Below are 15,762 nucleotides of genomic sequence, written 5' to 3' on the forward strand. Positions count from 1 at the left end.
TGGCAGGTCAGAGCTAGAACGGGGAGTAGGAGTTTGATGGGAGTGACGGGGTGGCCTTCCGCACAAGCTTGTCACTGGAGTGCTCATCCAATTAGCATTTCTGTGTGGGCGTGGAAGGCTTAAAAAAGCCAGGGTAAATGAAGGCAGTATTTTCTACCTAGTTGCGTTAATTGTCCGTGGAGTGTTAAGCGAGTGTTATTTTAATAGATCTCAACCTTTCTGGCTTCTTATCTCCCATTCTTTTCACATTTAACTGAATCACTATCTTGACATTGATCAAAGTCATACCTTGTCATAATTTACCATTGTCATATAAGGTGCAATATATGTATGTATTTTTTATATACCGTTTCAAACCCATGAGTCCCTTTTTAATTTTTTCTCTGTGTGTATGCCCATATGTATTTGTGCACATTTATATAAACATGTATGCACACACGTATAATAATCATTACATGAAAATACACACTGCAGCTTGCTTGTAACCTGTATTCAGTATTAACATGTTTGAGGTAATGGAAATCCATAGTATCCATATTCGCATGCTGTTTAAATACTTTGTTCAGCTCAGTCAGAGCATGATCTATTATTCACACAATATATAAATTGTATGGAAATATATACAGTGGGGTGCAAAGATTTGGGCACCCCTGGTTTAAATGTCTGTTACAATGACTCTGTACATGATCGAAAGTAAACCTGAACTCTAAATGGTACAGGGTTAAACATGAGACCTTTTAAACATGAGAGCAAATTTTTAAGTAAGTTTGCTTTTTATTTTCATTTTTTACTGTTTATAAATTATTTTTAAAAAAAGGAAAAAGGCCCTGTGCAAAAGTTTGGGAACCCTTTTGGATTGTTTCGTTGTTACTTTTTAAAAGATGATTGCTAAGGTCCAGACCCAGGTGATTTTCTCGTTAGGGCTTCAATGAGTCAGATAAGTGTAATTCCAGGGCTGACCCTTTTATTCTGAAGTAACTCCATGCCTTCTAATGTGTCCAACTACAGTGGCCATTCTGTCTGGTGTTAATAACCATGGGTTCCTCTATACAGGATTTCAGAATGACAATGGTTCATTTTCACCAAGAAGTAGAGGCAAAATAACTCTATATTTCAAACTATCCATTTCCACTGTCAGAAATATTATTCAAGAATGGAACAGTTAAAGTCAAGGGAAGGAAGACCAAGAAAGATTTCATATCATATCAAAGAATTGCCCGATACCTGGTGAGAAATGCTCAGAAGGAGCCACACATCACTGCAAAAGAGCTGCAAAAGAGTAGCAGACACAGGTCTACCTGTTCAAGGGACAACAATACAACACACTTTGAACAACAAAGACCTACGTGGTAGAGTTGCCAGAATGAACAACCTCAACACAAAATTAAGCGTCTGAAGTATGCAAAAGAAAACATTGAGAAGCCCGAAGCCTTTTGGAACAATGTGCTTTGGACTGAACCTTTTGGCCACCACCAAAGAAGGTATGTTTGGAGAAAAAAGGGTGCAGATTTTGTAGAGAAGAACACCCTGCCAAGCATGGAGGTGGATCCATTATGCTTGGGGTTGTGTGGCAGCTGGGGGCACAGTAAATATTGTCATTCCGCTAAATATCAAGAAATTCTAGATTCTAATGTTCAAAGGTTAGTCCAGACATTGAAATTCAAGAGTGGTTGGGTATTCCAGCAAGGCAATGACCCAACGCATACCTCAAAATCAACCATGAAGTACCTCCACGCAAGACAGATGAAGGTTTTGGAATGGCCGCCACAGTCCCCAGACTTGAATATTATTGAAAATCTGTGGAGAGATCTCAAACATGCTGTGCATGCAAGGAGGCCAAATAATATTTCTGAGCTAGAGGAGCTAAAGGAAGCATTTACATGCTGTTGTAGTTGCCTGAGGAGTTACAAAGTACAAACTGACAGGGTTCCCAAGTTTTTGCTCGGGGCCTTTTTCCTTTTTGTAATATTTTGAAACTGTAAAAAATAGAAATAAAAAATAATCTTGCTTTTAAACTTTAGGAAATGTGTCGCGTTTCACGCTGTGTCATTTAGCAGTCCGGTTCGCTTCAGTTCACTTAGATAATAATTGTAAAAGGCTTTTTTACCAAGGGTGCCCAAATGTTTGCACACCACTGTATATTATTCTTTCACCATAGCACACAAGCCGATAAAAGGACTTTTTGATTGGAAATCCGGGGATCCTCCAATGGCCAGCACAATGACTTGCAGTCTTGCATTGAAGGTGTGGGTAAACAAGATGACAAGTAGAAGGCTTCTGGTCTTCAGTGGGGCTGCCTTAAGAAAGGCTTTCTTCTGCTGCTGTGAATCATTGGCTGCTTGAATTGTCAGTGGGGAAAAAAAAAGCCGCCAAGGCTCTGAGCATCCCACGGTGTACATACACTCTTAAAACTTCTGGTGAAAAAAACATGAAAATATTTCTGCATTAGTCTTTAATATTAGACAGGTTTACCAAAAGTAATGTTGCTATGTGTTTTGTGCCAAATGAAATGGTGTGAGTTTAATATTTCCTTTAGTTTTGAAAGCTCAGTTGGCAGTAGTGCATTTCTTTATCATCTTTGTCATACGTTTAGCATAAGCAAGCAGTCCAGCAGCGTGACTGTCATTCCTAAAAACAATCAAGGTCGAAATCGTCCAGTTGTATCGTCCGTGCAGCCCTGTGGCCAATCCATTGAGCTTGCGTTCAGATGCAGCTTGCAAAGACGTTTCTAAAGATGATTTAGTGTACAGTGTTTTATAGTGTATTACAACCTCTGTATGTCTATTCCATTTAAACCGGTTAAAACAAGCATGATTCAGTTTTAAAACATGGTAGTAAATTATAAAAAAAATTCTTGACACCAATTTTCTCATTTTACACCTTTGAGTATACACCGCTTCAGATATACCATTTGTAAGAATACAATTGCCTGCAGCAGAGCACTTTTCTTACAGGCATGTATTGCTTTAAGTATGTGTTGATAAAAGTCAAACTGTGTAGTCTAAAAGAAGCTGACCAGCTGAACGATAGGCTTTTATTGCATGTCAACAAAGTTGTGCTGCTGGGAAGTCTTGGTTTTGTATTCAGAGGGCTGCCTGGAATTGTGTATTCTAGAGATATTTTGCTTTTGGAATGTATTCAATTTATTTTTTTTATTTTTGTTAAAGAATTTTGTCTGCATTGCTTCACACCCCTTAAATGCGCTCAAACATGTGTTCAACAAGCACTTCCATTAACAACTGTTTACATTAAGTACTTTACTGAAGTGAGTGGTGTATCTTAAAAAAGAATCATACATTTTCCTCTGAAATAACGCAAAAAAATCTGTCAAACATGCGCATGGGGACATGGTTGATGGGCACAAAAAGAAAAGAGCCAGCCTTGTTAAAGGTGCAATTTGCATCATATTACAGATCACATTTTCCTCTGTGTATTAGATTTCTAGAGGAAAAAAAAACAGTCACCATCGCAGTCTTACATATTCAGATCATTGCCTCAATTAAGTCAAACTCGGCGCAAGATGAACTGGCATAAATGTTTATGGAAATGGAGTATTAGATTGAAAGGGTCAATGCCATCCACAGCTTTCTATGGTAATAGCATAGTCTTGAAATCAGCCACGTCTGAGTCTGAAGTGGATACAGCTGATGGATCATTCGCATGAGGTGAAACTTATATAGAAGAATAGCCCAATTTACTGTTGGAAACATGTATTTATTATTGTTATTATTACAGTGGTTAAAAAAGTAAAATTGTTGTAAATGTGCATCTTTAGCAGTAGAGGGAAAGCAAATTGCCAAAGCTTTTGCCATTTTTTTTTTCTTTTAAATGTAGTGTTGTGCATTCTCATGTAACCAACTGTTAAATTCATATGCCCACACATTTTGATGTTTTCAAAACCCTTCAGTTGTCAGTAGGCTGCTGCACAGAGGCATAAGATCTGGGTGAGTGGAAGAATTGCAGACGCTCTTCAAAATAATTTCTTTCAAAGTACAGAATGGCAGCGGCGGTAATTGTAAACAGTGGAAGATATCGCTCTGAATTCGTTCGAAACCTCAGTGGAGCTGAGATCATTTCCAAAGTGAAAATAATCTCAGCTGCTGCATAAAATACAATAGTAAGAACCTCAAAGAGGCAGGACTTATTGCGGTATTGCATGGAACCTGTAAGGTCTGCTCCTTCAGGACTGCTAACTCAAAGTCCATTCAGTCAACACGCTCCATTTAACCAATGACTTCTTATTTTCAGAATGAGCAAATATACAGGCCGCAGTAGTCATCTCCCGAGTCTTTTGACATAAGATAAATCTACGGTCACTGAATACGAATTGTTCATTTGAAACATGGATAGTTTTCTTTGAAGTGTTGTCATTTTTAGTTATGCTTTGCAAATGATGGATGTTTGCATAACTGCTGTCAGAGGTATTATAATGTCTTTAGAACGTTGTAAGTGGTTTCCAAAGTAATTGGAGAATAGCAAATTATTAGACCAATAACTATAGATTGGTGGTCATAATGGATTTATGTTTTAACGTATGCCAGCTTTGTGTTGTATGTTATCGTCATGTTGCCGATAACCTTAGAAATGGTGAACATTGGCCAATTCCCCAGCTGAATAAGGACCGGAATACCAATGGTTGCGTGTTAATAGCATGGAATCTGTAAGAAAGCTCCTTGGTTTCTGAACTGCGGTGGATCTTACAGAAAGGTGTCAGAATGTTTTCATTGCTGTTTATGTGAAATTGAGTTGATATGATTTTGCTCCCAAGATGATGTGAGTTTCCCTCCAGATGACTGTCAAGGTCAACCATCAAGTTCCATCTGTAAAAACTGACTTTTGGAGGGTAGTCAAAGAGAATTTCTCCTCTAGGGAAGTGCTGGCACTGTGTTGAATACCTCTAGTCAAATGTTTTATGACCTGGAGTCCCTTGAGGATACGATATCTAGGAAGATGATTTAAGATGATTATGATTATTATTAGGGGCGCTTTTCAAATCGTGGTATAGTCAGTTTCTGAACTCAATAGGAGAATTTAGATGCTAAATGAGTAAGGGGGAACTTGTAAAGAACTATATTTGAGAAAATAGGAAATTAATCCATACAGAACAAGGTAAAAAGAAAAATGCAAAACTATTCTCAGGGAGGCCATCCTTTGTTCTAGTAAGTCTAGATGAATCATGGAAAGAAATACTTGCTGCTCCTCATTTCATTACCTGAGAAGGGAAGACAGCAATTTCTTGTACTCCTAAAATTATACCAAGGTTACATTACACAAGGAATGCTGATGAATCAAGTCACTTGCTGCTGTGCATTGTGTCTAATACTCTAAAGCCTTGCTCCTCACATCATGGTCTTCGAGGGCCAAGACCTGCTGGTTTTCCACCCTCCCTTTACCTGGGAGTTGGGTGTGAAGCCAGTCTGGCCAATCAATGGGGCTAATTGTGAGTGAATTGCATGGGTGGAAAGAAAACCAGAGCCAGACTTTGATTTGTGGACCATATTTGAGGATCCCTGGCTTCCCTGCAGTGAAATTGAATAGCCAGGTGAAGTCATTAGAATGTGGGGGTTATTTGTTTGAGACAGCAAGGCCGGCTGTACAAGCTGATTTTTTGCTTTAGCTTGAAGTGAACATGAATCTGAATTTCAAACTGGAGTTAAGATTTCAAGGTTCAGACATCCCCATCACTGTGATGGTTGTAGTAACTGGTTAGAGCCTACTTTCAACATCTGGAAAACAAAAGCATTTTTGACATAAATGGTAAATGGTTGGCATTTATATAGCACCTTTATCCAAAGCGATGTACAATTGATGCTTCTCATTCACCCATTCATACACACACTCACACACCAACGGCGATTGGCTGCCATGCAAGGTACCAACCAGCTCGTCAGGAGCATTTGGGGGTTAGGTGTCTTGCTCAAGAACACTTCCACATTTTCAGGACAGAGGTGGTATTTATAGTGACTATCATCTGTTTATAATTCATTACTGTCAGTCAGGTGGTTAAGTAAAGGAAATATTGATGACTTAACGCCAGTCAGCCAAAAAGGTGTTCCATTCTGTGTCAGCATAATTTACAGCTGAATCTAGTCCCACCCCCAATTGCCATTGAGATACATTCAAATGCAAAGGGTTTTAGTATTGCTTATAGAACAACCTGAAAATAAGATATCCAGACTCTAATAATGTTGATGGGTCAAAGACATAAGGAAGTCACGGCATGCAAAGGATATGCAACCAAATATAAAACATGACTATTTTATTAGACATCATGTTAATTTGTATCAAACATTGAAATGGGGGACTACATATAAAAAGTGTTGTAATTACTACATGGTGAAACCAAAATGCATTTAAAAAATTTTGTTTAATGAAAGTCTGTGCTTTGACCACATATTAATTCTTTGATTACAGAGAAAATAAAAATTTTAATCAGAAAAAGCAGCAATAGTCAGATTCGACCAGTCTGGCCTTTCTCCTCTGACCTCTCTCATTAACAACGCAATTGCCTGCAGAACTGCCACTCACTGGATGTTTTTTGTTTTTCGCACCATTCTTTGCAAACAAGAGACTGTTGTGCATGAAAATCCCAGGAGATCTGCAGTTTCTGAGATACCCAAACCACCCTGTCTGGCACAAACAGTCATTCCCCGGTCAAAGTCACATTTCTTTTCCCATTCCCATTTGGTCTGAAAAACTGCTGAACCTCTTGACCATGTTTGCATGTATTTATGCATTTACTTGCTGCCACATGACTGCCTGATTAAATTACCATGCTGGTATACATGTCAACCTAATAAAGTGCTCACTGAGTGTATATAAATTGCATTAAAGGAACTGTGAGCAAAAGCTGTAACAGAGCAAAATGCAAGCAAAAGGGCTTTTTCCCCCCTTCCACAGATTCTGTGATAGAAGCATGACCGTCTTGTATCGACAGACATATACAGCCTACAGCAAACATGTAATTAATTTGGGTATGGATATGGTTATGGGTAAGGGGGGGTCACACACCATGTCAGCAGAGGACGGAACACATACAAAGACATATCGATTCCCAGGAAAAGAAAAAAGATCTCCTGAAAAGAATATCCATAGCAACAGTCCATGGAGACAAAAGGCTAGTATGTTCTCTACATGCTGTTTTACCAGGGCCAGCGAAGAGATTGTCCTAACAGACTTGTATCTATAGACCGCATCATACAGTACAAATTGAAAATATACTCCAGTACTATTGTACAGTAGGTTACATGGCAAGTCTCGCTAACGTATTTTATAGCCAGGTGTGGAGTACTACGCAGAAATTGGATTAAAACCTTTAGGGGAATTGTGAAAAATATACGCCTAAGGTCTACAGTATGTGCTGCTGCAGCATTGACCTTGCAGCATCCAGCCTGCGTGTAGTTTTATGAAAGCAACTTGAGCATTTGACCCACAGCAGGTTTGTAGCTGGAATGCAGGTACTCTCCTGCTAGACACTTGCCTGAGGATTGAAGGTTGATAGCTTGAACTCGGAGGGTAATTTGACACTTTTAATAAGGGCAGTGGTGTTTTCTTTTAATATGCTGTCATTTTAAGGTGAAATTCTGTTCAGTTTAACCGCAAATGGAAAAACACCCATCATTCTTTCAAACTCTGCAAACAGGCGAAGCATATTTTCTGATGGTGAATGGAAAACATTATTTTATTTAAATAACCAGTTTTTAATCAATGATTTCTGTTAATCTCTCCCGGTTCGGGATGCCCAATTCTTATGTGTATGCCCATTCCATCAACAGTGTCTGCATGAATTCAGGAGGGTATAGACAGGTCTATGTGCCCCCCAGTAATGGCATGCCTGGGTGGATTGCACTAATTTGTTCCCTTTGGCGATATACGCGAGCGGTAATTAACGGGATCCACGCAGCATGTGGCAAGTACAAACAGTTAAGCTGTGAAGACACACAACTGATGAATTGTACAAACATTTTCAGTCTCTGTCCCAAAATTTGACATGGTATTCTCTCACTTAGATGTCAGCATACATACAATGCAGTCTGTAAGTATTTGGACAGTGGTACAATTCGTTTTCTTTTGGCTCTGTACTCATGCGCATGGGATTTGAAATTAAGCAATGAATAATAAAGTTAAAACTGTCACCTTTAATTTGAGGGCATTTACATCCATACTGGGGATCTATGTAGGAATTGCATCCCTTTTGTTACACAGTCCCTCCATTTTAGGGGACCAAAAGTAATCGGACAATTAGCTTCTCAACTGTTTCTGATTAGTCAGGTGCATTAAATCACTTCCTTTGTGCAGGTATAATAAAGCTTTCAGTATCTAGTCTTCATTCTAGGCTTTTGATTGCCTTTGGAGTTATTCCAACGGAGGGCAAATGCCTGTATGTGCTCTTGTCCTCCTCTATGAGGAGTTGTGCCAATGACAGTCAAGGAAGCAATTGTGAGGCTGAGAAATAAGAAGAAAACGGGCAGATCCAATGTGCTTGGAGTACAGAGCCAAAAGAACAGAAATTGTACGACTGTCCAAGTACTTAAGGACTGCACTATACAGTGTAAGTTTCATGATGATCAGTCATTGCTTAGCCTGTTTCACTGCGCATGTGGCATGGCTGATGCTGACCATATTACTCTCAAATATGGGTCATTGATGTTTTGAAGATGTTTTGCTGCCAGTGGTGCAGGGGCACTATTTTAGAATGATGGAATAATTAATTCAATAAAGTAGCAGGAAATTTTGCCTGTAAATCTGATTGTCTCTGCTACGAGGCTCAGACTTGGTCGTAGATCCATCTTCCTGCTGGACAATGACTCCAAGCATACATTGCGGAATTCATGCAGTCATGGTTAAGTGAAAACAACAAGAATATTCAATAATACTGGTATTCTCTAACCGTTTATATATTTTTAATTCCAGGTATGTAATTCATGGAGTGTATATTTTGTATTATTTAAAAATGTTCCTGTATGTATTGTTACGAAATGGAGAGTTCGAAGGAGTTACCGACTTGCCGTTCTTGTCTATTTATGCAGGTTTATTCACATGATCACACTTACAACTGACAAAGATAGATCAAAACGTTGCCGGTCTAGCTCACTTTAATAAATATCACCAGGGAGCATTTACAGCAGTGTGCAGGTACAACATCCATGCAGTGAGTATCTCAGTCTCCAGACTTGCATCCCATCAAATACCTGTGATCTGAACTGAAGAGGGCAGTCCATGAGCGCAAGCTCAAGGATTCTGTATGACTGAGAAGTTCTGTATGGAGGAATAGTGAAAAATCCTTCCAGATGTGCTCTCTGGATACTCTGGATAGGACTGTCATCTTTGCCAGGGATTGTTGCACAATGTATCAAACCAGGGGTGCTGATAATTATTTATATATTTTTTGGAATCTTTAAAAAACTTAGCAGATCCTGAGGCTCTACAGGACAAAGAATAAAGATCTCTGCTTTATTCAGTGAAATTACCTTTGTGCACAAACATTTTGTTTATTTTGCCATAGCATCATAGCATAGCCGCTTGTTTGTAGCTATGAGCCATAGCCTGGCCATTGTTCATGATTCGTCATGGGCGTCAAGTGCACTTTTATAAATTTGGATCTTCACATTATCCAGAACTACTTGTTTTAATTTTTTTTTTACGAAGTAATGCTGTATATATTTTTACAATCAGGAATAGGATAGCTGTTTGTTGTGGATTACATTAGTACACAAGAAGACTCTAAGCCGACAAGGCAATGCAAAAAGCGGTCAAAGCGTAGTTAATTGTAGAGATGGACTCATAAGGATGGACTCTAGAAGGATCTGTGTGTACACTCGCATGCATCGCATTAATGTGTGTGCAAATTGGAAAGTTCTTATATTTATTTAGATTTTTTGGATTGGCTTTATTCTTTCCCCTCTCCCCCCCCCCCCTCCCCCAACAACCCCACCAGAGGAACCTCTCTATTATAGTACATTCAAGTAAGAAAGAACGGGCCATATGGATAAAAGATAAATCGTAAGATGACAAGGATACATTGTGGCAGGCTGAAAAGACCCTGTGATGATGTAAATTGAAGAGGAGGTCGGTAAAAAGTAGAGCAGTCTATTGCATATGCATCAAGGCAGATCAAAGCTTTCTCCAGGGTCACGCATTTACATAGTGATTTCACTGATGCTATGGGAACCCAGTAACCCCTTTCTTAGATCACTTACGGGTGAAAAGGGGCTTGTGGAAGTCCTTCACTTGCATTAGAGCGAGAAGTCAAGCAAGTTAGCTTTGGTGTTCTGTCCCCCTGTAAAATTGACTCAACAGACCAAATCTCTTCCCTCTCCAGAGGACTGGTCATGGCTTCCTTCTTATTGCGAGCTAACATCTCAGCATTTTGGTTCAAGTGTAAGGAGCTGGAGACATGAGGAATGTTGCTTGTTTATTGAGAAGTGAGAATTTTTATCGGGTGCCTTTTTCTGAAGTACTGTGTTTATTTTCCTTTCAAGGGCTGGAAAAGTGGCAAAGAGTACGGTCCCTGCTGTGCAGTCAAAAGGTGAGGTGGTTACAATACAAACCCCATAATTTTTGTGGTTTATTATTATTATTATTATTATTATTATTAATAATAATATTATTACAATACAGGTATGCTGTATTGGACAATGAACATTGGTTTTGTTATCCAAAAATGTTTTTTGTGGTGAGAGGCAAACAGCTAGTGTGGTTAGAGAACACAAACAGCAAGTGGATGTCGCACAGTTTCTATTTTTACAGTGCCACAAGCACAGACATTATGCTTACATGTTGCAGTGGAGAATGGGGGGACGATCTATAACAAGGGTTGTAATTCCTACATGGGTCTCCCGATATGGATGTAAATAGCTGCACATTAAAGCCGATGCTCTGAATCTTTTCGTTTAATTTCAAATCCAATATTGTCGAGTACAAAACAACAAAAACATGTCAACATACTTTATTTATAGACGTTAAAGTTTTGTCAAGCATAACAATTATTACTATTATTATTATTAGTACTACTACTGCTACCTCTCAACACAACACGTTTTGCCTTAAAGTATTTTTGATGAGCTACAATGTATTGAAAACCAGACCACAATTTTAGAAACGGATAACCGCAGTGATATTGTACACATATGATTTAAGTAGGCCTAGTTGGAGTCCTTCTGCCACTACTACTATATTTCTGCAGCCCTTTTCAAATCTGAATTGCAATGAAGCAGGAGAACACATCATCATATTAGTACACTGCTTATCTAAATTGATTGTTTTCCGTCAATGCGTGAGAGAATAGACCAGGGATCAGCAACTCAAGGTCCTTCTGGTTTTCCACCCTCCCTTTACCTAGGAGTCAGGTCAGGGTTTCAGACTAACTTTTTCAATTGATGGTGCTGGTGGTGCAATTACAAAATTTGGTGGTGCAACATTTTGATCGCACATTTATTATAAGTTATTTTCTTGCTTTCTTATTACGGAATTCATAAAAATGCTTTGAAGGGATATATAATGTGCAACATTTTTACCAAGTTTAACTTTCATTAAATGTAATTAAATAATGAATTTTATTAATTTTGGTTTCACCATGGAGACACTACAGCACTTTTTAAACATTGTCCCCGCCATTTCAAGGCACCATAATGTTTGCAACAAATGGCTTCACAGGTGTTTCTGATTAGTCAGGTCTTTTCAGTTGCTTCCTTAGTGGAGGTACAAGAGTGCTTTCAGTATCTAGTCTAGATTGTAGGCTTTTGATTGCCATTGGAAGGTTTTTGGAATTTGTCGACGCGATCACCAGAGTTGTGTCCATAAAAACCAAGTAAGCCTTTTTGAAGCTGAGAAATATGGTAAGAAAAAACTGTCAGGGATGTAGGGAAAACCATAGGCTTACCAAAAACAGCTGTTTGTTGAAAAACTTTAAGAAGAAGAAACACTGGTGAACTTAGTATTTGCAAAGGGCCGGGTAGGCCAAGGAAGACGTCTATATGATAATGTTAGAATTCTCACCATAATGAAGAAAAATTCAAAACACTCTTCAGGAGGCAGGCATGGATGTCTGAGCGACTACTGTAGGCAGAAGAATTCTCCAACAGAACTACAGAGGCTACACTGCAAGATGCAAACATTAGCTAGCTGCAAAAACTGGATGGCCACTTCTTGCTGAGAAGTATGTAATAGAGCTGGCAGAATTTGGTGGAAGGACTTTTGGACAAATTAAACTAAGATTGTGCAAAGTATGGAGGCCTAAAGGAACTGCGCAAGATCCAAAGCAACCCCCCCATCTGTGAAACATGGTGGTGGGGGAGTTGATTTTGGAATGTATGGCTGCTACTGGTCCTGGCTCACTTTTTATTGATGATGTAACTGCTGATAGCAGCAGCAGAAGGAATTCTGACGTGTAAAGGAGCATCAGCTCGTTTTCAACCAAATGCCTCCAAACCCATTGGACGGCGCTTCATCGTACAGCAAAAAAAGGCCTAACAGACCAGCAACAGAGAAGATACTCGGCACCTAGCAATATGAATGGGTCACAGAATTCAAGCAAAGGATATGCAACAAGGTACTAAATAACTGCTATCATTTACATAATATTAATATGTCCTGAGCATTATGGTGCCCTGAAATGGGGCGGGGGCTACAGTCGTATGCAAAAATGTGGACACCCCTGGTCAAAAAGCCTTTTACAATTAATATCTTCGTGAACAGAAATTAACCTGACCAGTAGATGGTACAAAGCATGACACATTCCTTCAAATTTTAAAGCAAGATTACTTTTTATCTTAATTTCTTACAATAATAAAAAAAGGAGAAAGGCCCTGTGCAAAAGTTTGGGAACTAAACGTTTCCTGTAGCCAGCTAAGAGTCTTTCGATTCTTGATTTTGGAATTTTTCCCAATTCTTCCTGGCAGAACACCTCTAGCTCAGAAATATTCTTTGGCCTCCTTGCATGTTTGAGATCTCCACAGATTTTCAATAATCTTCAATTCTGCGAACTGTGGTGGCCATTCCGAAACCTTCATCCACCTTTCCTGGAGGTACTTCATCGTTGATTTTGATCATTGTCTTAATGGAATACCCAACCTCTCTTTACTTAAATGGACTGACCTTTGAACATTAGCCTCTAAAAGTTCTTAATATTTGGTGGAATCCATTCTTCCTTCCACTCACAGCTGCCACACAACCCCAAAGCATAATGCATTCTATCTGTACATCTTCCAGACCCTGCCTTGACTTCCATTGATCTTCATGATTTTCTAAACATGTTTCTGACAGTGGAAATGGGAAGTTTGAAACTTTGAGAGTTTTTTTTGTCTTCATTCTAACATTCTTGGACAACTGCTTAGAGCAGAGGTGTCCAATCTTATCCTAAAAGGGCCGGCGTGGGTGCAGGTTTTTGTTTTAACCCAGCAGTAACACACATGATTATACTAATGAACTAATCGTGGTCTTTAATCAAGACCTTGATGAGTAGAATCAGCTGTCTTAGTCCTGTGCTAAAACAACAACCTGCACACACACCGGCCCTTTCTGGATAAGATTGGACACCCCTGGCTTAGAGGAACCCATGGTTGTTAACACCAGACAGAACAGCCACTGCAGTTGGATACTTTAGAAGTCGTGGACTTACTTCAGAATAAAAGGTTTATTAGAAATGAGGAATGCTATTCTTCTGACTCATTGAAGCCCTAATGAGTAAATCACCTGGGTCTGGGCCTTAACAATCATCTTTTTAAAGAGTAACAAAGAATGACCCGCGATGGCGCACAGCCAAACGCATTGGACCTCGATACAGGCATCAGTCAGATGCAGTTGCACACCGAGTTTGGCGCAAACCCTGGTCCTGCCAAATCCGAATTTGGCCGGCTCACTTGGGAGCGGCATAATTGGGCCGACGCTCATAGTATGGGGGGAGTGACTCGGCAGGGGAGCTGCAGGATCGGCACATACAATAGAGCCCTGATTGCACTCGCCTCGGAGTCACGGTCGCGGGGTTGAGATGATGCAGCTTGAAGAATGTGTGTCGTTCTCTGGATCGTTAGATCTTTCCAGCCACCAGGGGATGGGGTTGTAGGCGTTGTGTCCCCAGCTAATATGGGTAATTGGAATAGATAGGGTACAATTGGCTACCAAATTTGGAGTAAATGGGAAAAATCGGAAACAAAAATGTATATAAAAAAGTAGAAGAATAATCTAAAAGGATTCCCAAACTTTTGCACCGGGCCCGTTTCTTTTTTTAAATTATTTTTTATAATTTACTGAGGGCGGCACGGATGGTGCAGTGGGTAGCACTGCCGCCTCACAGCAAGGAGGTCCTGGGTTCGAATCCCTGTCGGCCGGGGCCTCTCTGTGCGGAGTTTGCATGTTCTCCCCGTGTCTGCGTGGGTACTCCGGTTTCCTCCCACAGTCCAAAGACATGCAGGTTAGGCTGATTGGAGAGTCTAAATTGGTATGAGTGTGTGAGTGAATGGTGTGTGTGCCCTGCGATGGACTGGCGACCTGTCCAGGGTGTATTCCTGCCTTTCGCCCAGTGTATGCTGGGATAGGCTCCAGCCCCCCTGCGACCCTGTTCAGGATAAGCGGGTTCAGATAATGGATGAATGGATGGATGGATGGATGGATGGATAATTTACTGAGAGTAAAAATCTTGGTTTAAAATTTACAGAAAGGTCTTGTGTTTAACTCATGTTTTTTGACCAGGGGTGCCCAAATTCTTGCATACGACTGTGTAAAAAGTGCTGTAATTTCTACATGGTAAGACCAAACTGTATTAAAACGCCCTTTAATAAAAGAGAATCTGCACTTCAGTCACATGTGATTTGTTTCATTACAGATCTAAAATTGTGGGGTACATTTGTCCCAAGCATTATGAAGCTCACTGTATCTAGATCGAGACTACCAGGGTATAGTTGTTTATCCATTTTCTGGCATATCTTCAGAGAGGCTTGCATTATTATTTGTCATGTGTAAACTGTGGCTTGCAGATCTTGCCTTACGCGTTATACGTTTGACCTTGTTACATTTGCTTTCAGCTTTTTGGGGAGAATCGGACGACAGCAACTCTGACATCGAAGCGGCCCTGCGCCCCCAGTCTCGTGGCACGGCTGTTGACGACTTTGATTATTATGATTAATTAAATGGCCCACACAGAAGACTGGAGTGCTACCAACATTGAAATGTACATAATTAAAGCGTATGTCATTAGAACTGCAAAATAGTCTACATGAGGTGCCCTTTGTTTGAACATTGTTAGATTTTCTTTCCCCATATTCAGTAGAATGTTCCTGCACTGGTAGATACCTTCCTACCCCCCATTATATATTTTCAGAAAAATAAAATCGAATAGCTCTTATAGGAAAAAAATATCTGAAGAGTTTTCTAACATGCTGTTGTTAACCCTGCTTGAATCTCTTTATTTGAACAATGCTCAGAACTCTTCAAAACAGGTTGAAATAGTTTAAACTTAATTTTTTAAGGGATTTGTTTGCATTGTGGTGAATATTATACATTTTAAAATCTGCACACATTTCAAAAATGCATTGCATTCAAAATGCAGTAATATAATGAAGTGAGTCAACCCCCTGTGAGATTATTTAGAACAATGGATATCCTGGCTATTACCAAGCCACCTTTGAACTCCGTGAAGTGGCTTCATTTATCAGGAAAAAAACCTGCATGATTTTATTAACTAACTAAACCTGTCGAAATGGAAATCAGTGCCAACGATTGGTCAGAACTGATGCACAGCATCCATGTGAAATTAAACTACTGTTC

At 39.6% G+C, this 15,762-nt stretch overlaps 1 protein-coding gene across 4 annotated transcripts in view; it reads left to right on the forward strand.

Annotated features, from left to right (window-relative positions):
• Positions 1 to 15,384, forward strand: part of kiz (kizuna centrosomal protein) — a 55,001-nt gene extending 39,617 nt beyond the window's left edge. For all 4 annotated transcript variants that reach the window (XM_061254456.1, XM_061254473.1, XM_061254465.1 and 1 more), the window contains 2 exons: positions 10,482 to 10,528; positions 15,021 to 15,384. In XM_061254456.1, coding sequence (XP_061110440.1) covers positions 10,482 to 10,528; positions 15,021 to 15,121 — 148 coding nt within the window. In that variant the 3' untranslated portion in view covers positions 15,122 to 15,384. The remainder of the gene's footprint in view (positions 1 to 10,481; positions 10,529 to 15,020) is intronic.
• The last annotated feature ends 378 nt before the right edge of the window (positions 15,385 to 15,762 follow it).

Source organism: Conger conger, chromosome 1 (genome assembly GCF_963514075.1).
Source record: "Conger conger chromosome 1, fConCon1.1, whole genome shotgun sequence".
Taxonomy (NCBI): domain Eukaryota; kingdom Metazoa; phylum Chordata; class Actinopteri; order Anguilliformes; family Congridae; genus Conger; species Conger conger.